The sequence below is a fragment of the Necator americanus genome, chromosome X, assembly GCF_031761385.1.
Source record: "Necator americanus strain Aroian chromosome X, whole genome shotgun sequence".
NCBI classification, from domain to species: domain Eukaryota; kingdom Metazoa; phylum Nematoda; class Chromadorea; order Rhabditida; family Ancylostomatidae; genus Necator; species Necator americanus.
Window position 1 is genome coordinate 32,635,709 of NC_087376.1, and position 27,505 is coordinate 32,663,213.

At 37.1% G+C, this 27,505-nt stretch overlaps 2 protein-coding genes across 3 annotated transcripts; both read left to right on the forward strand.

Annotated features, from left to right (window-relative positions):
* Window positions 1-4,072: 4,072 nt before the first annotated feature.
* RB195_026146 (uncharacterized protein) lies at window positions 4,073-23,712 on the forward strand (the record flags this gene model as incomplete). 2 transcript variants are annotated; one of them, XM_064214572.1, is made up of 59 exons in its annotated part: window positions 4,073-4,142; window positions 4,440-4,604; window positions 4,694-4,784; window positions 4,923-5,014; window positions 5,217-5,353; window positions 5,457-5,592; window positions 7,690-7,829; window positions 7,909-7,969; window positions 8,548-8,687; window positions 8,795-8,882; window positions 8,953-9,074; window positions 9,151-9,217; window positions 9,437-9,570; window positions 9,627-9,731; window positions 9,795-9,926; window positions 11,280-11,421; window positions 11,493-11,632; window positions 11,692-11,800; window positions 12,359-12,499; window positions 12,564-12,649; window positions 13,071-13,134; window positions 13,194-13,296; window positions 13,355-13,446; window positions 13,539-13,736; window positions 13,794-13,894; window positions 13,959-14,108; window positions 14,189-14,317; window positions 14,931-15,051; window positions 15,451-15,576; window positions 15,646-15,707; window positions 15,778-15,868; window positions 17,134-17,228; window positions 17,335-17,503; window positions 17,575-17,663; window positions 17,859-17,925; window positions 17,986-18,127; window positions 18,187-18,262; window positions 18,324-18,390; window positions 18,455-18,524; window positions 18,626-18,717; window positions 18,854-18,895; window positions 18,954-19,109; window positions 19,189-19,305; window positions 19,911-20,068; window positions 20,138-20,248; window positions 20,327-20,446; window positions 20,517-20,604; window positions 20,850-20,914; window positions 20,994-21,098; window positions 21,164-21,245; window positions 21,316-21,488; window positions 22,296-22,392; window positions 22,539-22,639; window positions 22,700-22,759; window positions 22,828-22,961; window positions 23,064-23,156; window positions 23,223-23,307; window positions 23,503-23,615; window positions 23,688-23,712. In XM_064214572.1, the coding sequence occupies 59 exons, from the start codon at window positions 4,073-4,075 to the stop codon at window positions 23,710-23,712; spliced, it is 6,327 nt and encodes a 2,108-aa protein (XP_064070453.1). The 2 variants fall into 2 exon arrangements, with proteins under 2 accessions (XP_064070453.1, XP_064070454.1); XM_064214573.1 differs by lacking the exons at window positions 4,694-4,784; window positions 4,923-5,014.
* A 3,073-nt stretch (window positions 23,713-26,785) lies between these two features.
* On the forward strand, window positions 26,786-27,368 carry RB195_026147 (uncharacterized protein; the record flags this gene model as incomplete). The annotated part of the gene is made up of 3 exons (XM_064214574.1): window positions 26,786-26,830; window positions 27,024-27,098; window positions 27,201-27,368. 3 exons carry the CDS (start codon window positions 26,786-26,788, stop codon window positions 27,366-27,368), a joined length of 288 nt encoding a protein of 95 aa, XP_064070455.1.
* Between the last annotated feature and the right edge of the window lie 137 nt (window positions 27,369-27,505).

The following is a 27,505-nucleotide window of genomic DNA, read 5'->3' on the forward strand; positions in this document are numbered from 1 at the left end:
CGAATTGTTTCTACTGCTACGAAGTATTAAAAATTTCTGTTGTCCATGTAAAGGAGTAATAATTTTTAATAATAAAATAAACGAATAATAATATTTTGAATGTTCAACTATAAATGGATCCTTATTCACAACAATTTCAAAAACAAGCTGAATCATCACAAAAATATTTCCGAATGATAAAACATAACTACTGTGCCCTAGGCAATCGGTCGAAGAATAGCGATCGTGAAAGTCAATTCACTACTGATCAAAACGGAAATTGGTGGCAAAGAGGAGCGAAGGTGCATATTCTCGAATCACAATGTAATATATAAATTCTCACCTGTATTCAATATATTTCAATCTGGGATGTCGGATTCATACAATCCCAATTTTTTTGTTTTGTATTTGATTTGCAAAATTAAATACGCAGAATGTGGTTCATTTCTAAAGGACAAAGGTTTGCTTTTTGAAAAATTGTTTCTAAATAAATATTTCGAGATTTCGCTAACCACAATAAAAAAAGAACAAACCGCCTTGACATACTAACAGCGCTACTTTTTTTTTGGTGGTGTTACAGTAGCGGTGCCTTCCACACTTTTATACAAATTCCTTTGATAAAGAACGTAGGACAGTATGTAACAATTTTTCTTGGGTAAACTTTTTGATCATTACTGTCGAATTCATAGTTTCTTGGTTTAAACTGAGTCCAAAATCTTAAAATCTTTTTCAAGATATTTGTATTCTGGGTAACTAGTTTGCTTTCCGTCCATCCTTCACAAATTTTATCAACGAGGAAGAATTGTGTTTTCCGATCTCTTCAAGATCCTACATATACGCTTGCAGTAGAGGATCTCAATGATCGTTCCTAAATAAAGGTTCGTAAGGTGACACCAATAAAAATTAATAATGTTAAATTCACTAGAGTTAGTCGTGAAAGTTTGGGATGTTTTTCTGGAGCACGTCAATCCAAAGGCATCCATCACATTAGACTTCTACTTTTTAAAACAACCACAGCTGCATCCTTTTATCGCTAATCAGTTGATTTAACTTTTGTGACAAAAATGCAATTGAGATCACATCTTTTTTCAGTGTTTTTTGATCTGTTAGGAAAGTGGACAAGTTTGATCACAGACGGCATTTCTCTCATGGATGCCTTCGTGAGGTGAAAACGTTCTCTACATGAAGAAAAATGATATGTTCCTTATGGTTTTTTCTACCATCCTAATGTACTATGCTAGATTTCCAGCGAACTAAATTGAACCCGAGCAGTCTTACGAGATTTTTAATTATTAAACAGTCAAAACAATAAGTGTTTTCTAGCAGTGTCCAAAAAAAGTTTTTTTTTTCAAATCATCTATATTAACGAAGCAATAGTCTGATATTTTGCCACAATTTTAAAGTTGTCATTGTTTGTCATTAAATCCCACTCAGATTGGTCTTCTTCAGCGCTATGGATTTTATCCGGTTAATAATCACGCATTTCTTCATCACAGTAGTATTTTACTCCAATAGTCTAATAATCAAAAACTTTACGAAGACGAACCATAAAGAAGTCTACAACCAATAAATAATTGAAATAAAAACTAGGTTAATGAATTCGGTACATTCCAAATATTGCAAATGTTGTCATGAGAGATTTTGTAGATTTGTTTGTTGAAAGTAGGACTCGGAAATATGCCTCGAAGAAAAAAAAAACCTCGCGCTTCTCATAGAAGTCGTTTCACTAATGATGACTTTCTAGTGTTCAACAGCAACAATTGCTAGACATCCAAAAAGTGTTTGTTCAAAAATTGGACTAGTTGCACACTCTCATCTACTCAACTTAACAAACTTTACACAAAGACAAACGTGTGAATACCCGTGTACGCGCCCTTGTTTTTTTACTCAGTTCTTGGATTCAAATTATGTTCCAAGGCAAGTGAGAATAGTGTTAACTTTCATGTAGACATTTCATTCCTAGGACAACAGAAAGAGAATGAGTGTAAGTTAACCAGACATGATTACGCCTTTAATCTCACTTTTGACGTTGTTGTTTAGCCAAACTACAAAGAAAGAAGTGCCTGGAAAATAAAGAGGGAAATAGAGGACCATCATGAAATGGCAACTTTGTCGAACAATAACTAACAGAATGGAATGGAGAAGGAAGAGCTGATCGATTGTCGTCACCAATTTTGTTATTGTTGGCGCCGATATCGACCTAGGTAGTCAAGGTAGATCATTCACTAGATCAAGTGATAAGAACGACAACGGCCGGAGGATCTAACTTTTCCTAGGTTTCATAACTAATTGACATCCTACCAAGTAAATTATCCATATATTATAGAAGACTTACGAATTATGAGAAAAAAAAACAGAAAATAAGCTACTAGAACTACTGTCTCAACAATGTGAAACACGAATTTAAAAGTTCTTTCTGTTACACCCAAAAAATAATTTGGGAACATTCCTTTGGAATTAAATAACAAAAAAATATTCGTGGTGAAAAAATAGCAGTTTTTCTCTAATAAAAATAAGGCGTAAACGGAAAGGATTTTTCTTAGAGCTTTAGTTACACAAAACCTACAAAGGACTGACTGACTGACTGCAACTAAATACGTACTTGGATGCCATCCTCGGATTTAACTATATGAGTGGATAAAACGTTATGGAAGACATTAAGGTTTCTTTTATATTGCTGCATGCTTATGATGTTATGATAGAAAGCGATTTGATTCAGTTTTTTTTTGTTGCAGCTTTTCTATATATGCTTATCGATGAGGATTTTGTGATCTACGAGTAGATCTTTACGCTTAACTTAGGATAATGGGGTGTCATGTCGTAGCGGTATTAAAACAAAATAATCAAATAAATAGTTAGAGGTACCCGAAATATGAGTAAATAAATTACTGTAACAGCGCGGATGCAGCACAGTCGGTAAGAGATCCACTGTAGCCGCACGGTCGATAGTTTGAAACCGCTTTGGTGCAAACCAAACCTTCATCCCTTCTGGGTCGATATGCTTGTACTAGACTGCTGATATGACTATACTGACATACTACACATATATTGCTGTGGCTGCAACATGAGGTTCGAATCCGCCCTTGTGCTCACCAAGCCTTTCATCCCTCCGGGGTCGACAAATTGGTACCAGACTTGTCTGGGAGGATAAAAACACTGACTTGATCATCGGCTAGCCACCGCAAGTCATTGTATAGGCCAGCACTTGTTCCAAAACCTCAGCGAGTATGAATTACAGTAAAACGCGTTAGCACATTACAAGTGGATTGATACTCCAGGAATTTTTAAATAACTGTACCACATGAATCCGTAACGTTTACTGTTGCTTTTCCGGGTGCGTTTACTTCAACGCCGATTACTGAAGACTCATTGTCCTACAAAAAGTATGAAAACAAGACTTAGACTACTTTTTTCGTTTGCTACTCTCCTAAGCAGCACTTGAAAACCTAGCCGAAATTTAAAGGTCTCTCAGTCGCAGTGCATCCGGAAGGACCCAGAGAGAGAATAACCGTGAATTTATTCAAAGCTCAGCAATAACTAGTGGAAATCATTAGAACCATAGATGCAAGTACACTCTAGTTACGGTTTAACTTGTCAGTAGCAGCTGTACTTTGCTTGTTGCTTGCTTTGAATAAAGTGCTACATTTTTTTTTTCGAGAATCTATCTAGTTTTCCTAGGAAACTTCCAGTCAATCACCACAGATGGATGAACAATGGAAATGCGCAAAGGAAACTAGAGAGGAGATGTCTAATATTATTTATATTACTATCCTTTATTCATTTTATACTATTCTAAATTTATATCTTCTCATTACTATTTATTTATTTTTATCATATTCTTTTCTTTATGTTTAAATTTCGAATCACTAATGAGAAAATTCGAACAGTATGCATTCTTTTTCTGTTGGTTCTTGTTCATCTAAAACCACCGAAGAGGAGGTAACCCATTTGAAATTTTAGTTGATTCTTGAGCCATCTTATCGATGTGTTTCAAAGTTCCATAACAACGCCCGATCGTTTATTACCTCATCCTAGATACAGGCGTTATCTCGGATCGTAAAAGGTTCTCGCACTGCTTGCCACCTTCGCTGCTATGCGGTCGTTGTTGTTGCTTATTCTACTTCAGAGCATAGGATTAAGCCAAGCAAATAGATGGAGTGATGGTACGGTAACGATGTATTTTTAAGTTTTCACTTTAATAACCGTCAACGTTTGCTAATTGTTACATTTACAGTCACGTAGTTATAAAGTCATAACCAAAAGAGATGAATATTTTAATTAGGAAGGTATCTATTTATTCTTCTACACACCTAATCAAGTTTGTGTAATTTTCAACATAAACACGCTATATTTCAGTAAATGTTCTACCTGGATTTTTTTTAAAAATTCCAAAATTCCTAATGCTACAATGTTTAAGGTCTCCCAACATTTTTAAGTCTCACCTAGATAAGCGTTTTTAGTGTTCTCCTCGTTCGTGTCAAGACCTGAACATGAATCATTGCCGAACTACTACGGTGACATCCCTGCTGTCTCTATCCATAATCGAGTGAAGCGTGCCATTTATGCAACTCTCGGATTCACATCTGAATGCGAAGCTGGATGGACAGGGCAGTACTGCGAAAACCGTGAGTTTTGTAGAAAAAAAAATTGCTCACTGTACTGATTGCTTCACGTCAAAGTCACCTAAACAGTGGAAAAATTTGTTTTTTTTAAGCAATATGCACACAGCCTGGCAAACTACCAACGAGCACTTTTAATTATCAATTCATTGACCTACTCAACTTACCATCCGGATGCACTGGAAAGTAGGAAACCTTTATACATCCGCTTCATTCATGAATTTCGCCAAGGAAAACAAATCTAACCATTCACACATAATGGCAACATGTGGATTGGTACTTTCATGGATTATATGCAACTTTACTGCATCTGATTTTTTCTAGGTATTATGTTCCCATTGATAGCAACTCTCCAGTGATTACCGTTGAAGTGAATGCAGCCGGGAAAGCAATAGTAAATCTGACAGATTCAAGTGGTACAGTTATTTACATCCTCATATTTTATTGACAATCCTTAGAAAAGCTGCAGAACAGCGGTACAAAGAACCCTTTTGAAAAATAAAAAAAAATACATAAAAATTACAAAAAAGGCAAATTTAAGAGTTTCGATCTCGTAGTAAATAAAAATCTTATTCTAACATGACATGAAGAAAGAAGAAAAAGCTCGGTCACTTTCAGGAAAAGTATGGCCAAATGAGGGTATTGTAAGTGAAGGACACACGCTCACTCGATACATCAACATCCCTCCAGGACCATATCAACTTACCATTGATAACGGTGGCGTACCTACTAGTAACTGCTTGGTTGAGATTACTGTAAGCAAAGCTTATCGTTTTTGTAGCATCTTGAGACGTGTTTTTTAATGATTTCTTGAGAGAAAGGTTAAAATAATTTCTGGAAATATATGATTTATTTAAGTCCTATACTGGAGTGTCCATAGTGCAAGCTTTCTCGCAATCACCACAAAGCGATACGGCCCCGTACTCTGAGTCATCCATCGAAGGCCTACCGATGTATTTCATTTCGCATATCAACAATTTGACATCGCCTGGAGGTACAACAGATTATTTACTTTTTTTCTGATCATGTAGTGTCACGGTATCGTGTGTCATCTAATTCTGCTGGCACCATTAAGGTCTTCATGTGGATCTCAAAATTTCATCCTCAAAGAACAGAAACTGAAACAAAACTGTTTCTATCATAAAATCATAAACAGCCAACAATATAAAAAAAGTAAATGTGATGACTTGCATGGCATGTTATCCTCATAATCAATTCGAAATAAAAATTTTGGGATCGATGAATATTTAAAAAAACATGTTTTAAATTTTTTCTGCTACAAAAGATGCAAGAAAGAACTTTATCATAATTTACTATTTTTTGTAATAGAAAAACCGAAAAAAAAAATTCAATATGAATATTTCCTTATGGAGAACTTAAAGGTTTTCCAGTTGCAATAGAACAGTGATTAAAAGATTTATAGAATTTGTCGTTGACATCGCATTAACGGAATATTTCTCTCCTCCTTTTTACAACTGTGATTAATTAACAATTAAATATTTCGTGGACCTGACTAATTAGTGATTCGTGAATAATCAGATAATTCGTGGTTTGTTAATCAAATAATTCCATGAATAGTTAGATAATTTACTCAATACGACATCGTCAAAATAAGGAAAAATCAAAACTTTGCAAGGCTGTTTTACCGTATTAGTCGATCTAGAGAATGATCTACTCTGACCGACCAGTTCGATATTGGCGCCACTTCCAAACATATAACCGACGAACATTTCCACACTTCTTTCTGTGTTCACTACTTCAACTCTGTTTATCCTTCCATAATCCTGCGTTTCTCAATGGTTCTCTTCTTTTCTTCTTAAGTCTGCATCCATGAAGAATTTTCTGGAAGACTAACTTGTAGTGCTCTTGCGAGCTCTGGAATACGTCTAACAGTCTAGCTTTATCAGAAGAACATCGGCCAATCTTTTAAATGCTGAAGGCGTGCTGACTTCTTCTGCATACTTGTTTTAGGAATAAAATAAGCAATCAACAAAAATATCTGCCAGTAATTACTTGCACTAATTTGTCAGGAAAACACCTTCCCTGAGGTGCTACATTTCCGTGCATTGTTGTTTGAGTTTCGGGGGCATTTCTTTGGAAGAAATCTATGAAAGGGAAGAAAATCTCAAGACTTGATCTTGACTCTTGACTTAAAGACTTGCTCAAGCTTCATAACAATCTTACAATGGAAAAGCATTGAATGTTGTATTTTCTTCATGGTACGAACGTTGATTGAAGTTTAAAACATCTTCCACTTTATCCTTGTTCTTAAAGGCAGCATATCACGAAATTGATGTGATACGGAATTCCCGGCGGGAACGTGGAGTTCGAGTTGTATTTAGATTACGGAAATAACCGGCTCCGCTTATCTTCCTCTAATCGTCGTAAAAAAAAACGGTGTGGAAAACGGAGTTTTTTCCTACAAAAACAGTTGCAACGCGCCACCCTCGTGCACGCATCTCGTTCACGAACGAGCTATAGATGACTAATGAGGTCTCCTCAGAAACTTATTCAAGTTAAACCAATGAATAGGCCGCTGAAGGGACCGGAGCGTGCAGAACGATGCGTGTTCTAACGCATCTCGTTGGGACTAATGCGGTTCCCACGCCATTTTCTATGACGATTAGGGGGAATTGAGTAGGGCTACGTTTGTTTCCACGATCTGCAACCCAAACTCTTTGTTTTCCTTTAGATTTTTGAACCTCGTCAAATTCGTGATACACTGCTTTTAAACGATCATTAGGAGTAAAAACAGACAGATGAACTATTTTCATTTCTCCCTTTATTCTGGAGTGGATAAGCCTTTTACGGTTTTTTTCGATAAATGGATCTGAAACATCATTTCCACGATAGTCCAAAGAAGTACACTGGCTTTTTTAATATGAGATATATGTTAAGATTTTCTCACGCTGCGCTAGTTGTGGATAGAAATTTAAGCTTACATATAGAAACATTCGTAAAAGTTTTTTCAGGTCATGTAATACTTTGTGCTCTTCAAACTGTATGGTCAATTTTGATCCCCACTGAATTCCTTCGAACTCTCAATACTTTCTAGAGTAGTTTCCCCAGTCACCATTGACGATACTTTCAGATGTGCGTTCGGTGACAATTCGTACGCAGAATTCGATCCAACCTGTCTATAGATCACTATTGACAAAGCGTTTCGGATGCGTCTTTGAGTACTACGCTGGCCAGTTCATTTGTAGCCGAACGAATAGATATGTTTACCATGTACGTGGTCCTCGAGCAGTTTTCATGTAGTGTTCATATAATCGTTTATAGAGTTCCAAGGAAAAGAGGTATTTTTAAGGTTGATGGCGTTGATTCCCTTGGTTACGCTTACAGAAGAACAGGAACGTTTTCATGTCTGCGTGAGTTGACTATTTTCTGATTATTTTCCAGGAATTTTTCCAGGATTATGTTGACAATTACTTCCGCTGATCCGTTCACCCCAGCAATTCTTCTAGCCGCTTGTTCTCTCTTTCTTTTTTCCTTTTTTTTTCTTTTTTCTCTCTTTCTTTCTTTCTCTCTCTCTAACCTGCAATCTACGCTGCGAACAGAGAGTAAATTTCGTATTTAATTTCGATTACAATTTAGAGTAAGTTTTGTAGTACATGCTAAATCTCTGGGAATATTCCTGTAACTAACAATAAAAAATATAAGCTTGAAGTTCCATCGAACCTGCTAGATGTTTTGGCGACCATTAGTTTTGGCCACTTATGTTTGTATGAGCGACAGTGCCGCGCCCGTCTCAGCTCACAATTTGGTCTTCCAATAAGCACTGTTTTCCTCTTTGGATCCGAATCCGATCCTTCCGACTAAATAGGTAGATAGAGCCAGTGTCTGCGAAATGTCGCATTTCGCTTGCTCTGAAATCCGTGGCTGATAATAATAGCTAAAATGGAGAGTTTCTTTGAACGCGGATACCTTAATGATCCTTTTCCTTCAGAACAAATCACAACTACTGTTGCTCCAACTACACCGAAAACTGAGGTATTCTGCGAGAATGGTGGTACTCCTCTTCACCAAGGCACCGTCAACGCTGCATGCTTCTGTCCAGAATTGTTCACAGGAAAATTCTGTAACCAGGTATTTGTTAATTGCTCACAGTTCCAAATAGTTGCGGGATATGTACGCATCTTGATATATATTACATAATTTACACCAATTCAAAAAAAAACAACATAATAATTTAGGTGAATTGCATGAACGGTGGTACACCACTTCCAGGAAATCTCCAATGCCAGTGTCCACCTGGATTTGAAGGCATAAACTGCGAGTCTGGTGAGTAGGAAGTTGTTCAGTTGACTTAAGGAGTATGGCAATTATGAGTTTCAATTTGAATTGTTTGAAGTTTCTTGCACGGTTAATTGGGGACCCATGATGACTGACTACAAAACTCTTGTGGTCGTGCTCAGAACAACAACATCAATGTCTAAGTATACGTGGCAAGTCCTGAATGCAATCACTGCCGAGGTAGGATCTTTCTTCTATATTTTAGTAATTGGTTACTATGTGAAAATCTGAGAGTCTGCAAGTATGAAATGTTTAGGTGAAGTTCAACGACGGAAAGTACGATGTCTACAACAACTATATTTTGGTGCAGTTCGCCAACGGAAGTAAGAGAATTCTTAGCAATTTGCATTTAAAAAAATTAGTTTGCCTGAAATTCTCTTTGGTTCAATATATTGCCTACAGAAGAAAATATGATGTAATAGTTTAAATTGTGTTTAATAATTTTAAAATTGTGATCAAAGCACACTGTGACCTTGTTCATATGAAAGAGAAACCAAACTCTCAATCAACATTTTTGTTGGTAATAGTATAAATATTTTTAGAATACGACACGAACTTCTACACCAGGGACTTCTTCCAGAAATTCCTTGATGACATTATGGCAGCCACATCCTCCCCGATTGTAGGAGGATGTGAGGAGGTCACTTTCAGCGCAATATCGAGCGCTTTTGCTCAGGTTCGACGTTCAGATCTGATTCAATCTCTTTTCTTGAGTAATAATCACTATTTAAGCCAATCAATCCTAAATCTGCTATCTACGTCTTCACTGATGCGATAGCTTCGGATGCTGATCAATGGAGAACAGTGTCAGAATCAAATACTAGACGAAAGTTACCTGTAAGGAAGAAAAGAGGATTGAGGGATTGATATGTGAATTACTATAAGGTGCTTCCATTGCAGATATATACCATGATCCTTCCGAATGATAACTGCACCGTGAACCAGTACTCGGATGGTTACAGAGCACTGCGACGAGCTTCTGAGTTTAGTGGTGGTCTTACTCAGCTCCCGACTATATACTCCCTCCAGCAGGTAAATGGTTCCAAAAAGACATTTTTCCACGTAAACGACAAGATTTGATTTTAAAAAAATCAGAAGACTAATATTTTTGCATAATTGATTGATTGATTATTGTTTTGTAATTTTTAAATTTAGGAGGGTAATAGTTTAAGGTCCAATGCGATTGGCGATCAAAAAATTAAAATTCACTCTGATACAACATTATTCTCTTATTCTTTTTTCAGACTCATAAGGTAGAATATGTGTCTAAGGTACTGTGGTACGGGACTTTTATCTATGAATGCTCTAGAATCACCAAATCCTTCACCAGTCTGAGCCTTTGGAGAGTTCGAATACATCTTCATGTTTCAAATCTCGCAATTTTGAAAGAATTTTTTAGTGGGAACCAGATATACCGATCCATACCACATAACTGCATTAGGTCTATCCAAAAGCAAAGTTACCTATCTGCGTTAAAATGGGCAGGCACTGTAGTGTGGGTTATATTACATAAAAAGTCTAAAAACGAAAAAGTCTGCCGTATCAATGCACTTGGGATGCGCCGACGCATTTCTCTGGAATTCCTGATCGTTGAAGTTTTGGAACGCGTGTAGGCCTATATAATGAATTGCGGGGGTCAGCCGATGATCAAGTCAGTGTTTTTATCCTCCCAGACAAGTCTGGTACCAATTTATCGACCCCGACGGGGTATGGGTGAATGAATAGGTTGGCACTAGGGCGGTTTCGAACCATCGACTTTGCGACCACATCCGCGATTATATTATGTTTATGTGAAAACAAATATGCACAAATATCAAAAGCGAAATACAATCTGGAAACGTTCTTGCGATTTTTATGGCAGCATAAGAAGATTATTTTTGCTTTTCGGTTTAGATGGTCCTTTTTCCTTCACGTGCCTCACCTTGTCAAATAAAAGAAATGTTGATAACCAGTTTTCGATGCGCGTTGACGTTTTTGCACGCATTGCATGTAAAATTGCAGCTTCTAGAGTGAATTCCTCAGAAAGAGGAATTCCTTTGGAAAAGTTGGGCTAGAACGGGACCGGAATAGCAGTGCTCCCTTCTAGTTCCAAGCGAATGAAAATTGTGCGAGATTCAAAATAGGGTCTTGATGTCTTGAATTTTCCAAGCGAATGAAAATTGTGCGAGATTCAAAATAGGGTCTTGATGTCATGAATTTTCCAAGCGGCTGCCTCATTTTTCTATTTGCTAGAAGTCTCAAGTATGTCCTATTGATCTGCATTGACAAAATACCCGTGTACAAAATGGTATATTTTCAATTAAATTTTTATTAGATAGCTTCAAATTAGAGAACTATGATGTTTTCTCGCTTCGAGAAAAATCGAAATAAAAAAAGATTATTCAGATATTCCAATACACAATGAAAGCAACGTCTTACAAGATGAACCCTGTTTTGACTGATGATATGGATAAATGTGACACTAAAGGCTCCCGAATATTCTTCGTCGACTCCTCTGCTGATTCCATAATAATCTTTGCTGTTGGACGTAAGTGTTAATACAAGTGTGAATGGATCTGATATCGCCTTCTTAATCTGCCCTTGCATTTTTTCTTCCAGAAAATCTCATTCTTTCTGTCACTGACCCCAATTGGGACAGATCGGCAGCTATGCTTATCTATAGTTCTGGGACATCATACTTTTGGGAGGTGACCAATGTGATTCCTGGAGAGTATTTGTTGTCGTTGACCTCTCAAAACGTATGTGATTAATTTGATTTTATCTGATTAGAAAAAAATGTTATGGAACGCGTTTTCAGCCTCAAACGTCGTGTTCTTACCGTGTCATGTCACGCTCGGAATACGATCTTTTCCTGGGCACCGCTAACGTAATTGATGAGGATGCAAGCGATAGTGAACCGGTCGTTGGTAAGCGGTTATACTGACGTCAGCTAGGTTCCACCGAAAATTGATGATAATTTTTGATAGTATTACTCCAAGATGCACGATTTGGTGCACAGTTTGTTGTTTATATTGTATTCAACGCAGCAATTTTCACTTTTTTCACCATCCTGAGACTTGTTACTAAAGTAAAGGAGTGGGACTATGAAAGCTACCGGATTAGAAGAAGTCCTCTGTGATTCATATAAGAGCAAAAGCAAAAACTTCAAAACTTTAGAAAAGTTACTAATTCATTAGGGACGATCTTTCCAAGTACTCTAAGTAGGTTTCGTTCCATGTAAAAAAAAATAAACAAGTTCAGCACGTTTTTTACTTGTGCTGTGATGGATCTGAAGGATTTGAAGGTACAAACGCACGAAAGTGTTATACTTGAATACAAACTTTATTTTCGTGTCAAACTAATTTACTTTTTGAATATGCTGTTTCTACAACAAAAATAATACAAATATAAAGTATAAAATAAATTTAACAAGTGCACTTCTATGAATTTGGCAAAAGTTTGATTATATTATAGCTGAGTTATAGGAAAAGCCAAGCATATCGTTGCTCAACTCAATGGATTGGTTAACGCAGTCCAGGATCGTTTCCGTCTTTTCGCTGAAATCACGATCACTACCAATATCAACAATGAGAATCAAGCTCGCAAGCCAATGTATTATTCGAATGGTAGGACTGATTTGCTTTTCTTTCGCAAGTTTCTCTAAAAGGGTTACTGCATTTGCATTTACAGGAAAATATCGTGATGACTGCGGATATCATCTCTATTTTGGGGTAGCCAACTTCTGCCAATTCCCTGACCAGCAATTCTACGCTACGGTAGGTGAGAAATAAAGGGAATCTGAAAGGAAATTTTGTTAATTTCGCGTTTATCTTAGCTGAATTTGAAGGAGAAAATTCTCTCAATTCCCTAAATTTTCAATTTGTTTTTTTATCGTAAAATAACCAGAGATAACCTTGAAAAGAGTGGACCCCTGAACAATTCTCTAAAGGCACCATTTATAACGGGAGTCTGGTGAAACGAGCAATTTTATATGCGTGGAGCAAATAAGTTTGTTAAATGTTTCCTTGCACTACGACAATATTTGCTATTTTTCTAACTATGCTAGAACCATTGAGTTTAGGTGGCTTTGCAGTTTTTTTTAGTAGCTGCCGATTGCCATTTCTATTGTAGCTTGTAATTAAAACTGTCAGAGATCCACACATTTTGTTATAGATACAAAGAAATTATTTCCTATAGGTATACGCAGATGATAACAATGGCTATACCATTCAACGAACAACTACCGGATATTGTTCAGCGAGTGGGTTAATTTTTAGAGAATAAAGAGTCAATCCATGAATCGCATGTCTTTCTTTTCAGCCGAAACCACACCCGCACCACCTTCGATCTGTCAAAATGGAGGCGTTCCAGATCCGACGAACAACAGTTCATGCATATGCCCTCCTAGCTACTCTGGAGCACAGTATGAAACCTATCAAATAGTTTTTTTAGTTTATTAGCTAAATTTGCTCATAGCTCAGTTGTGAGAGTGCCATCTGCCAAAATGGTGGAACAAGTCTCGGACCGTTATGCGAATGTGTGCCTGGAACAGGCGGATTTTTCTGCGAACTGAGTAAGTTTGAAGGTCAAAACTCTTACCTTTTGTTGTAGCTGCAATTTAAATTGTGGCTATGGTCTAACGACAGTTTTATTATGTGTGTTTAGTGGCTTGTACGAACACGAACACCAGGCCACATGTATCGTTTGATGGGAAATCCATGTCTTTTGTTTTGTCGGCTCGACCAACTATGCAACAAGCAGTTTCATCCATTGCTAACAGAATTATCGACTTTGTTCGAGATGTGCAAGATTCCTCTTCTCAATGGATTAGTACATGGAATCTTATTGTTGTCAATAACGTGGGTGAGTAAGTAGAACACCTCAAAATAGGTGATCGTATTTGGAGGCTTTAATTTTCAGATCCTTCATTGGTTTACACCGGATCAAATCCGAATGATTTTGTGAGCAGTGTCCAGAATGTTGCACAAAACCTTAACAATTGGATTACTCCGAATCCTACTGTAATATTTACAATGATTGAATTTATGAGTATTCCTGTTTATTATCAAGATTATTTAAATTTAGAACTGTTCTGTGGCTATCGAGGCGGGACTGTTGTTGGCAACCTACTATTCTGAGCCACGATCGTCCGTGTACCTCTTTGCAGATTCTGACGGAGGCGATGATGAGACCTACGTGACTCTGTTCTCGCATGCTACTGAGTACCAAATCTCGGTTAGCAACCGACTTGTTATGTAAACAAATGTGCAAAACACAATGTTAACAGAAATATGGATTTAAATAAGATATTTTAGCTGAATCTGATCGGTGTGGGGAACTCAATATGTACAACTCCGGATAACAATGGCCAGTTCCCTATGTACCTGCAGAGCCTCTCGGCAATGACATCCGGATTTGTGTACATGACCACGCAGGTCTCCCAGGTAATTTCACATTTTTTCCTTTTAACATCCATAAAGTTGCAGCATTTCATTTTTCAACAGCTGGAGACCATATATGTGATGAAATGTTTAAGTTAGCGTTTAGGATACGATAATATAGCGTGGATTTGCTTAAAGTTTGATCTACAAATGTGGAAAAATGCCACACAAACAGTGTGATAGATTTTCAGAAATTGTAAACGCAAATATCAGTGCACTTACTTTCGTATGGATATTCCGAGAACGCATTGATAAGAATTAGCTAAAACGTAGTAAAATATTCGATGTTAGCAATAAATATCTCCTAACGCCAAGCTTTTTACTACGTTTGTATGTTTGTTTGTTAATGTTTTCTGCGTAATTCTTGATCTTTGTTCGATGAGAATCTGAACACTATAACAATTTGTGGACTAATAGTTTAAAGGGAAGCGTTTGAAAGAAGAAAGAATTGTAAAAATTTCAAAATTTTAAAATATGTTTCTTCTCCTTTTATCATTTTTTTGTCTGGCAATCTTGAACGGAAATTCGTTCTCTAGAAGAGACGAACACGTATTCCTGTATCTAGTCATTTTCGCTATTACCTCTTAGGTTCTCTCTCTCATTGACATGGTTTCAGATGCTACCATTTATCGTCTCCACATACAAGTCTGGCATAGCCTCACGAGTTTATTATGATGACTGTACAAACGTCACTTACTATGTACCCATCGATGCATCCACCGAATCTTTCACTATTGGTATGTTCGTTAGGAAATGCTGTTTTTTTTTGTTAAGTGACCAGATATGCCAGTACCGCACCAATATGTCGTATTCTCAGTTTGTGCGGAGTAATACTCGAAAGGTTTATGGAGAGTTTATTACGTTGTTTACATATTAAAGTTCTGCAAAGTTGCTTTCCACAGAATAAAACGGTTACAGTAGTGATAGTTAGAATATGCGCGAATCTTTATAGGCCAGAATTCAATAACTATGAGGGGATGTAAAGGAGATCAATAAATCGATATTTTCGGTTGGTGTAATTGCCATATTAGCAGTCAGCGTATCAGAAAACCCTGGATTTTAAGATCTTACTACGTTCACAGCAAAACTTCTTGCTGTTTCATAAAAAAATCTTTAATCAAAATAGTTTTCTTCAGCTGTCAGCGCCCAGAACCTTTCAAGTGTTACTGTAACTCTACCTGATGGCACCCCAGGATTGCATAACCTACTTTCCGTGCCAATGATTGATGATGCAGAATTGAACATCCAGCAATTTATTCAGGGTTCGTGTTTCTTAAGCACACTTTCTATTTCCCCGGATTTTTTTTTCAAATGATACTGTGATTATTTAGCATGCGACGGTTACCAGTGGAATTACCAGGAACAATATTGCTACAGATTCCCTGCTGATAAGGTGATTATTTTAATCCGATAGCATATGACCCCTGCTGTAGTTTTTTTCTTCTAATCTAGTGATGTTTAAGTTTACATGGTTGAAAGCAAATCAATTCTGTCACAGCATTGGAGGATACATGGCTGACGTCCACAGTCAAGAAAAGGATGATTACATCAAAAGTGTGTTAATTTTTCCGTTTAAACGAAGAATAGGAAGAATAATTTTCTCTGTCCCTAGCATTATTTCAACGTCATCTGAAGTAATCGTCAAACTAGTCCAAACCAGTACAATTGCGTAAGAACTACCCGGTGCAGTCAAGTCCGGGTGCAGTTGTTTAAGCGGCTTCATTCAAACCGACATTGTAGAGCCGAGTTGTGATCGGGATGAATTAGGTCCACTCGAACTTCAGAGATAAGTTGAGGTAGCAAAGATCCCAGCTCCACCTCAACCCCTGGCTCCACCGTGCAGCACAGCAGCCAACGCAACTGCACCAGGCTTCAGGTCGTTCTGGTCTGACTCTAACTCATGAATGAACTAATAAGATGAATTAGATGATCTGCGGCGCCTTTCCAAAGATTTGTGAGGATTTTCTTTCTTTGATGACTGAGTAGCAATCAGGATTTGTAAAAGTATTCAAGTAGGAGAAAGGCATTATTTAAATGCAACGATCAGACCTGGAACTTTTTTGCATTTTTGAAGGTAAGCAATATCGAATGCATTCGACTAACATGCAGAATTTTATGAAGATAAGTAGGGTTTCATAAATGTTTTCCTCTCTCCTATCTTGAACATATAGTGGATCTGCATCCACGGAGAAACTTCACATGAGGTACATAAATAGAGAAACCACGATAACCAACAAACTACTTACTCAGCTTTAAAAGTAGTTGAGCTGAGTCGCTAGCCTAATCTGAGGTTACTGTCTATGTCGGAGTAGCAGATTTATCTAGAGTTACCTGCCTGTGTTTGAGTTGGGCACCCAGGTTTGAGGTGCACAACTTACGTCCGAGTTAAACAAACCATGTCTAAATTAAACGCCTATGTGGGAGTTGCACGTTCACTTCAGATCACTGTATTTCAATATGCATAGGATGATGTGGGAGAAACAAGTAAGAACCTCCTCTATTTCTGGATGTAGTTCGAAATCACCGCCGATGCACGAACGGCGCGAGATCAGTGATGATGGAAACTAATTCGCCCTCTATCTCCATTTCTAGACTTTTAGTGGCAACTTACTGTTATATGTTAACTTTTTTCATGTAGTTTTAGTCTTCACCCAGTAAAGGAGAGGCCTTTCTTCCATTTAACTCTATGTATAACTTGTTGACTTTGATCTTTTAAATCGGTGTCGATTGAGGGCTAGTGATTAACATAGTTAATTAATTCTTGTGATCGCTTTTTTGATGGTCCAACTTTATTTACACACAATTTTCGATCATTTCAGAACAAACTTCTGGAGCTTCAGCCTGGATTGGTCTAATGAAAAACAACAATAACTGGGTCTGGGATGTCCCTGATGGAAACAGCTACCAAAGCATTGTAATAGCGAATTTTTTGTTTGTATCTTTTCTTTTATGAAAAAGTTCTCACAAGAAGACAACGATATTGCACTAATTTCAAAGGAGAAAGCTTCAGTTCAATTCAGGGAAACTACACCAATTGGGCACCTGGTGTCGATCCTAATAATACGCCATATTCTTGCGTGATCTCGGATCAAAACGGACAGTGGGTTCCAACAGATTGCAATCAGCAGAACTATGCTGTTTGCCAGAAATACCGGTACGGGCAAGGATTGACTCCTGGGAACAGTACAAGTGGGTGCTTTCATGCATAAAAATCTGCTGAAACCATTTAGTACAATGTGTGAATGATTTATTCGTATTAGATATGGTGCCAGCTGGTCTCTGGAAGATTCAGCTTCAAACCACTAAAGGATCCTGCAAAGCTCACGTGCGAGCACAATCTGATATTCAGGTAGGTTCTGCTGCTTGAATATTTCTTTACACGGTAGAGGCGTAAATTTGGTCAAGCTCAAAAAAACGAAGGATGGATATCTTCCGTAGATCCCAGTATCCTTTGTTCACACAACACTGTGGAGTTTGATTCCAGCTAAATTTTTCTCCACCACTCCTCGCTCATTTCTCACACTCCTTACTCTTTTTCTTTCAGGTATTCTTCGGCTTCACAGCTCAAGCAAATGGAGACTTCCCGGAGCTGTATGCTAACTCATTGTCTCGTACGCTATCTACTTTCCTCTTTCTTGAAGATTCCTATTGTTTCAAATGAACCTTTCCAGAAAACAACTACCTAGTTGCTGATACTGTTGGTCTATCACCCTTCCATTATGATGTACTCCCATCCTTAGAAGGTCGGCTCAATTATGCGATACTTGGATATGATTACAATATGACTACACCGCTCACGATGATGGACAGATGGTGAAGAAATTAGATCAAAGTGTTGTGCTTGAGTCAAGAAGAAATCCTCATATGTTTAGGCAGTGCGGTTATCCACAAGCGTCAAATCCATTTTCTTGCCCACAAAAAGGATCATTCACGGACTTTTTCATTAGGGTGATTAGTTGCATTTTTGGCCATAGGCAAGAGAATAAATCAAACTCCCTAGTATTTCTAGTTTTCTGGAATCGATCAATATGGATACACTTTCGAACGTTTTGCAAATGCTCTATGCACCAAATCTGGTAAGTTTGTACCTTAGTCTTTCTGCTATTATTGCTTTAAAAAAAGACCACGCAATTTACTAAGGAGTGAACTGTAAGAATGGATTCGCTACTAATGGAAAGTGCGTATGCTATCCGGGATACACGGGAACTAAGTGAGCTTTTTTTTATACTAAAACGATAATGACATTAAAAGTAAAAGTAGGATAAGGACAAAACTAAGTAAGGTAACTAAAAATGAACGAATTGTTTACAGTTGTGAAACTCCAATTTGCCAGAATTACGGTAACGAGCAAGGAGGATCATGTAATTGTTTGGCGTCTTACACAGGGACATTTTGCGAGCAAGGTACTAGAGATGCATTGCAACTTCCATGATTTATTGATTAGAAAACTTCATTTGCATCGTTTACATATATACATACTATCGAAATTATCTTTCGCTTACTCATTTACCAAAATATCTCTTGCTTTCTGTTTTTCAGCAGTTTGCGAACCGCCCTATAAAACGACTTTCACCGATGTTGGTATGTGTTTCATTCTCTCATAAAATTTTTGTCTCTCCCCAAAATTTTCGAAATATAGGTCGAACATTCGTTATAATGCTTGAAACATCGTACAATATGGGTGCCACAATATTCCAAATGAAGAGAAATCTCAAAAAAGCATTTGACAAAATCAACAACGATCCTACAACTAAAGGATGGTTCTCCAAGTTTATACTTTATCCATTCGACTCAGGTATGGGTTTTTTCAAGGATCAGTGCAGAATGAATTAGAAACAGAAATGGCAGTTTCTTAAATGTTTGCCGATTTGCAGTTTCGAATCAAAAATACTGGTACCCACCAGTTATATCATCTAATTCGGACGATATCGTTGCGGCAGTGGCCAACATCACTACAATGGCGTGTCCAGGACCAAATGATTGTTCACCGTGTGAGCGTTCACGTTTCAGAAATTAGAATTTCCAGTTGTTCACCTAGCTGCCTAAATTGGATATACTATTATGCGATGCGGAGTTTTAGAAAATTTGCTAATGTTTCCCCTACGCGCATAGAGATCTTATCCTCGTGTACGTATATCCACCATGATCCGTCTGTATATGATGGATATATTATTATCATTATATTTATAGTATATGTACGATATCATAATTACATTACAGTTTCTGTTACAATATACTTGTTATGTTATTCGGAAAAAGCGTCCTTTTTTTCTCTGAATTATTAGAGATACGTTCGCCAGGAAACTAAAAACTATCAAATTGTTAAAGGTATCTCCTAGTGCACATACATTACTTACTTATTCACATTACAGACAACTCTGTACGATGCTATAGTCATTTTGTTGGAAAGAAGCTATTCAAAATTTGGTGACCATCAGTGTGTCACCCAATCTCAAGAAGAAATTTTTAAGTGAAGCACCCTTTGTTTCACCTTATTTCGAACGTCATATGATTGGGAAGATGACTCCTTTAACAGTCAGATAGCAGTATTCAATGAAATTTAACTGTGGGCTCAAAAAAAGGATGTTCTTTGTAGACTGTGCGAGACCAATTATGGAGACGCTAAAGACTGTGCTAGCTTTGCCTGACGTTGTCGTGCCCAATTCAGTCATTCTGGTTGTCAGTCGTTCCTCACCTGAAGACTATACTCTGGTTAATAGCATGGTTCAGCAATTGATAGATAGCAAAGCTCAGGTTGATTTTTCTACAAAGTTCCCACCAAAAGCCATTAGGAGCTTTAAAAAATCCTCTTTATTCATCCAGATCAACTTTATCCTTCCCGCTGTCGCGTCACCATGTGGTGAAGGATGGAACACTCCAGCATCAAATGCGATGTATACAGCGACAAGTTATGGCGATGGAGATATATTTGTTGTGAGTTCGGAACCAAAGGAGCTCTTATCTTCATCTTCGTGAGTGATCAATAGATCGATTACTTCTAACATTTTCCAGATGTCCCCAACTGATTTCACCTCAAACTTCCTCCAACAGTATATTCCATCATTATACCGAACAGGCAATCTTGAAGCCGGCGGTTCAACAAACTGTACTTACCAGGAATATTTATTCCAGGTAGTTCTAGAGCTTTGAATCTCTTTCTGACACACAACTTTTCTCTCCACTGAGAAGACCAATATTTTAGGTTGAACACAGTATGTATGAGTTTACTATTGATTACTATCATCCCATTGTGAATCCACCAGTTGTTGTCACACTGACGGATCCAGCAGGTTAGCTCATTACATTTTTTTCTTTTAGAATAGTCTCTAAAAGATGATTAGGTTAAGACCGAGAAAAGCATGATAATCCTTGACTTCCTTGACTTTCAAAATTATTCTTTGTTTTACTCACTCTGTTTCATTGTTCATTGATCTCTGCTTTATGCGCAACTGTAATAGTGGGTTGTTTAAATTGAGGATTCCAATGAAAAATGGTCGAAATAACACCTCCTCGTGTAAATTTCTCTCAATTTCAGGTGACACTATCAATTTTCCACCTAACCTTATCTCGAGTGACAGCAACTATCTTGGAGTCGTGCAGGTCCAAATCATATTATCCATGATAACTTTATTTCGTCAAATTATAGATATTTTGTATCCGTATGGTATATTTATTCAAGGTGAATGACACTGGTGCAGTTCGATCCGGCACTTATCGTTTAACTATGTCTGGAGCTGGTGGTCAATACTGCCAAATGTACATTAGAGGCCGTTCGGCCATAGAGGTACAACCAGAGTAATTGTTTTTGTGAGCTGCGATGTGCATGGTGTCAAGACGAAAAATTTGTAGATCTATCCGGCTTATGTCCGCACTTCTGACGACAGCTATGGCGGTGCTACTAACGATAAAGCACATTTTGCCCCAGTGATGGGTATGCTACTTACTATCCTTGGTCCATATTTTATAGGACTTAGATCACGCGTAAAAATATTGTAATTGAGGCGAAAACAACACGATAGTAGTACACGCGGACGGATTGGTTAATGGCTTGCTCACCTATGTCCAGGTGGTTGTACCTGGTGTTGGACTTCTGCATACTTCCACGCTTGTTCGAAGAGATAGTCGCTGTAGTTACGAGTACTACGCTCCTGTTCCTTTCGTTTGCTCCTATGAGGTGAATTCCAGATTGTAACTGTGCTCTATTCGTGGGGTATGGCCGGAGTTCATTCTATAGCCCAGAAATGAATGAGGATATGATAAAAAGGGAAATAAAATAACTTCTCTTTTAGTGGTTCCTGGATCAAGCAAGAGCTTGGTTTATTCAACATTTCTTATACTGTCAGTCTAAGAGGTAAAAACGATTGACACGAGACTTTTCGTTTCAGGATCATCCTCACCTTTTAGACAATTAGAAAAGTATTTTTTGCAGACATTAGTAGTTATTAACTTTCATATTTCGCTATTACCTGATACCTGACGTTTCCCTTCATTGCAGCAGTATTCCATGCTATAACGTGATTTTTAAAAGCCTTAAATATTCTTCTTTTTTCCTATCTCATCACAACTGAGGCAGTATGAAACAATGTTCTCGATAAAAGTCCAGCGTGCAGAATTGGACCTATATGCCTCTGTTTTTAATCAACTTATCGAGACGTCAGCGCTAGTGAGAGCGATTTTTTGAGGCTATGATATTCATGGCGAATTGATTCATACGGAATTAGAACAAATTTCGTTTATATCGAGATTGGTAGACGGTCTGAATGTATCAAAATGAATGAGCAGTTGTTGCCACATTTCATCAGTAGACCTGTGTCAGCACATTTATTCGTGAAACAGCTTAGAATTCAATAACTCGAAGGTCTATCTTATCGAATTCTAAAGTATGGTACTGTTTGCCTGAGAACAGAACATTTCTTGACACTATTTATTCAGATATGCAAAAAAAAAATTGTTGCCCGAATATAAAGGAGTCCATTTATAGCAATTCCTTGTCATCGTTTACGGCCGAGACCCTCTGGGTGCTACAATTCGACGTAATTTCATCACAAATTGTGTTTCAAATCGTCCCGATCTTCCACGTGAGAATTTTCGTTGTTTGACACATTGTATAGTAATTGATCTAATTGTCAGTGATTTAGCATGCAAGAAACAATATAGCTCTACAGATATTAGAAAATTGAAAGTTGATCTAATTATTATTTTATAATAATTATTCTTTGTATAGCGCCTCCTGCAACTTGTGATTTGAGCGCGGTACAACAGGACACACTTTTCGTCGTGGACGCTTCATTGCAGAACTCAAACTCTGAGGCTAATTTCAAGAATGTAGGTTCTTTAGTAATTTTGTAAACGTTAATGTCTTGGATTTTGTTGTATTCATTTCAGCTTCGATCTTTTACCATCCAAACACAACTTCCATACAAGTTCTCACCTGGTTATGCTCAAGTGCGATTCATTTTTCAAACTTTTGACCACTTCTAATCTGGAATACAATGAAAGCTTCTCAATTGTAGGTGGCGGCTATGACGTTGGCTGATACGGCTCAAGGCGGTTTCTCATACAACGCTCCAGAACATAGCTTTGACAATGTTCAGATGTTGCTCAGTAATTTGACGTTCCTAGGTCGTCCCGGACAAAGCGTCACAAGGTTGAAGCTTTTTAGTCATTGCCAAATTTGTTAAGTCGCCAAAAACACATTTTAAATGCCTACAGAATTAACGATGCGTCTAAAAAGTTTTTTTTTTTGTAGTGCAATGCAACTTGCAATAAGCTCATATGGAAGCGCTAATCAAGGATATCGGCCTTCCGCTCAACACATATTGATATACGTTACTAGTACCAAGTGAGTGACACAGCTAAGCTGTTTTCTCAAGAAAAATTGAGAGTTCTGGCATTTTTGCTGGTTTAGCCCGACCGACGATGATCCAGGCAGCCTAGTTTTCTCGATCAGGCGACAAGGCTTGTACCAAATTGCTGTGATTACAGTAGGAATCGTGAGTCAATTGCAAATATTAAACATTTCTTTGAAGCAAGCTCTTCAGAAACCTTTATCATTATCATTAAGAAACATTTATCTAAGGAACTCTTTATTCTCCTTACTCTTTAGAGTTGCTCTTTATCACTTCAAAAAAATACTTCTCGCTCTGGTGAAGTTTTTTTTTAGATACTATATTTTGCCTTTTTTTCAGACTCCTTCAGAAAAACTTCTTTCTATAGTAGGAAAAAACTGTTTATACCAAGCAGCGGACATTGATGACCTCATGTCAAATGGAATAAATTTCGTGCAAGGACTATCATGCGCGTAAGTGAAATATTTGAGAAATATTCCTACTTCTCTTTTTCTTTTCTTTGGTGTCACAAACTTATATTTCAGGAATGTTCCTCTATGTGGATATTAGAAGCTGAGAAATTTTAACAAAATACCATTTTTTATAGAAATGTATTGTAATAAAGATTTTTTTTGGCTCGAAACTATCGGTTGCTTCTGTACAATGTTTGGTATTTTTCTGAGCTTGAAGAGGTAAGGTGTGTTTGCTGCAGTGACTCTAGGCTCCTGTAGTGCACTGTTGACAGTTCGAAACCACCCAAAGCCAACTTTCAGCTTTTTTTTTTACTTTTTAAGGCTTTCATCCCTTCGAAGTTGTTACAAGATTAGTCTGGGAAGCTAAGTCCATGTATTGGTAGGTAGATAGATGATGACATAGATTGGCCCCACAACTAAATACATGGACCTCATACGCGTCCAGTTCGCAGTTCAGAATTGAAGTTGAAGTGTTGGGGAATCTGAAAATGATTCATGTACGCCAAATTCTTTACCTTTTTATTCTTTTTTTTTTAGTATTGAATGCATTTGTTATACAAGAACAGCTGAAGGTGCGAGCATAAGCAAATTTTAGCTGATATTGTCGATATCTCTGGAAAGAACTATTTTGGATACCCTAGTTATTTCTCTCCAAAAAAAAAGTCTTGTGCGGATCAGGTTTGCAGCGTAGATCAGTTGTATCATCGTTCTAAAAGCCTATTTTAGTAAAAAGAAGAGAGCGATCACACAGGCTACGTAATTTTGCGGATTAATTTTTTAATTAGGTTTTTTTTTCAAATTTTTAATCGAGTATCACGCATTCGGAGCATTTATTCCGTTTCTGGAAATTTATGGAAAAAACTGGTTTTAATGACTACTTATTCTGTTTATAATACCAGCAGAAAAAGCTTATAGTAGTGCAAGACTTTCAAAGAAAGTGGTTTCAAGATGTCGATGTGAGGTTTGGTGTCAAATTCATTTTGAAGCACAGAATAGAATAAAGGTCCTTAAGTGAGTGGTTGCAACTCATCGAGCACCATTACTCTCATAGTTTCATCAAGGATTAGAGGTGAAAACAATTCTGTTTTGAAATTTTAAATTTATTTATTGTTTGCGTAGAGGTTGTCAAACCTACATTAATAAAGTCTCTTTGTCTCGTTAATAATTACCATAAGTAGATGGACATACGAATACACGAAAGGTCCTGGTAATATACGGATTTGGTGCGATTTAACGCCGATTGTTCACCATTAGCGGGTCTCGTTCACTGTGTTGAAATTCAAGATCTTCCCGTACAATCTACACATGTATCGCTGAACGAGCCGCATTCCGTTCCTCTTCACAGGATCTCTAAGTTTTAATGAAGGACTACTTTTCATCGCTTTGAATGTTCCAAATGTACATATTTGCTAATTTTGATCATAATTACAAAGAAGAAGGGCTTTTATTATTTTGTTATTTCATTTATTTAAATATCGCTCAATTTTATTATTTTATCAGGGAAAAAGAAGATTTTGAAAACTCACGACTTTTCATTGATTTCGAATTAAGCTTTTATGCTACTGGGTCTTTAGCTGTATTTGTATATTCCAGAAATTTGATGTAAACCTCTTTGGCTTCATTCTGAATAAGTTAAATCCCATTTAATTAGTGGTCCTTCTCATCCTTCTCGGTTTTCTTTGTTTTAAATAATTGCAATTTGTCCTCTCTCCCTCTTATTAAGTTTAATTCTATGTTTGATCCTATGATCCTTCTTAGTTCGTGGGATTTTTGTATCAGAGAGTTGATCTATGTATTTGGGAACAAATTCCGATCCTGTAGAGGGTTTTTTTGTTAAATTGAGTGAAATCTTTCTCACTTGGGATCTTTTTCAAGGAATTCCAGGTTTTCGTGGAATTCTAGGTTTATTCGCTTAGAACAAAGAATTTTAAATGGGGTGAGAGTGTACCATAGGACATAAAAGGTTTATCATGTAGCTGATTTCATAAATACAATTCCATATGTGTTGAGAATAAAAATTATTATAATTTTACAAAAAGAAAGCAAAAGGCGAAACGAAGAAATGTAGAATGCAGATTAAGTATTAATAAGTGTATAAGTAACAGAATAAAGGAATCATGCACTCAGCAACTTCGTTTGCAGGCAGTTTTCGACCTCATTAGACCTATGCATGCATGCGAACACACTGTAACACACATAGATTCTTATCTACATTTCGCATTCGATCGTAGAAACTTCAATTTTCGAGAGGTGATTCCGTGGATCACGGAAGTCCTTCTAAAGGACTCATTGAGACCTCCTGATTATTTTATATTCTGAAAGGATTACTATCTTTTACACTTCACCTCACTGGAAAAGAAATTGTGACATTACCTGAGTTCCTACGTTTTCCTTTTCTTCCTTCACTCATCTCTTCTCAAATAAATAGATGACTTATAATTTAATTGTTACCATTAATTACCAGTATTTAATTAGAAATAATAATTCTCTTAATTTCTGCCTATATGTGTCAATTAAATTATGTTTTTGCTCTGCTGCTACGACCTTATAGATGTCGAAGGCTCCGCAAATTTTTTGTCTAACATTTTCAACATTTTGGAAGCAAATATAAATTGGATATCTTCAAAACCATGCTTCATATAAAGCTTTGCAAGTGAAACTATTCTGACATTTTAAAAATTGCTGAATTTTTTGCAGGAATTTTAGGTTACTACTCTACTTTTAGGTTACTGAACTGTAGGCAGATGTCCTAAAAAAGGCTAATGGATACTTTTCCAAGCTGATTTTTGAGCACTTTCCTTTAGCGGCTTGATTTAAGCAATGGCTTATGTATTTTTTTTTAAATAGTATTGTTTTGTAATTACCAAGCATGGCAAATGATGACAACACACTTAGCGTAGTTCGACTGGTTTCTGGTTTGTAGACGCGTGTTCCTCCTTCTACGAGGAGCGATCAATGCGCTTGATCCGTCTTGTTTCGCATGTTCACCTCTTCAAAACGAGAAATTTCCTTTAGCTTTCATAAAATTCCGGATTTTAGCCAAACGTTAATCATTGTTTTTCTTAGTGTCTCGACGTAGTGTTGAGTGTCTGTTAAAAATTTCTCCTTCGTGCTTAATTTCCCTCTTTTTTCTCGTTTAGTTCAAAGTAGTATCTGTGGAAATTCAGGATATGGGGCCTCCGCTGCTCCATATGTCGTTAATCTTCGTGTTAGTAGTAAGTTTTTTTTTCTTAGTTACTTGTTTTTCTTTTACTTCTAGCAGTTATGATTTCGTTAAATATGTATCTACAGTAACCATTAATGCAGCGAAATTTTATCTATAATTTTTAGGCTTTTATTTCTTATATTTTCTGAAGCCAAAAAAGTTTTATGCAATTATAATATTGCCGTAATAATCGTTATGTTCAGCGATTGTCGTCCACACAACAGGATAATGGAATTATTGGAGATCCAGTCGTTGACTGTGCCGATAGTTACTTTGAGGTGAGAAGCAATTCTTATTTTCTTCGAATAACGAAAAGTTCGTCAGGATTTGTGAAATCCGGCTATAGGTAGATAGAAAATCGTCTAGTGGAACAATTTTAGGTTCGATTCGAAACCCGAAACCCCTTCCGAGGTCTAATATTCGTACAGGATCGTCTGGAAGATCCTCGTTGTCGTAGTCCACCAGCCAGTCCAGGAGGACAAAGAAATGCTAGTATTCGACTGGCATTCAAGGAATGTGGAGTGGAGAGGAGAATTTCGGTGAATTGAATTCAGTTTTTTAAATTTTGAATCTGTTCCATAGAGACATTTAATAAGGATTCGTGGATGATTTTTACGCCTAAAAGGACTGAACTCTTGTTAGAGTTTAGTTTTTCGGATTGGTGTTCTAACTAGGATCTGGAGCA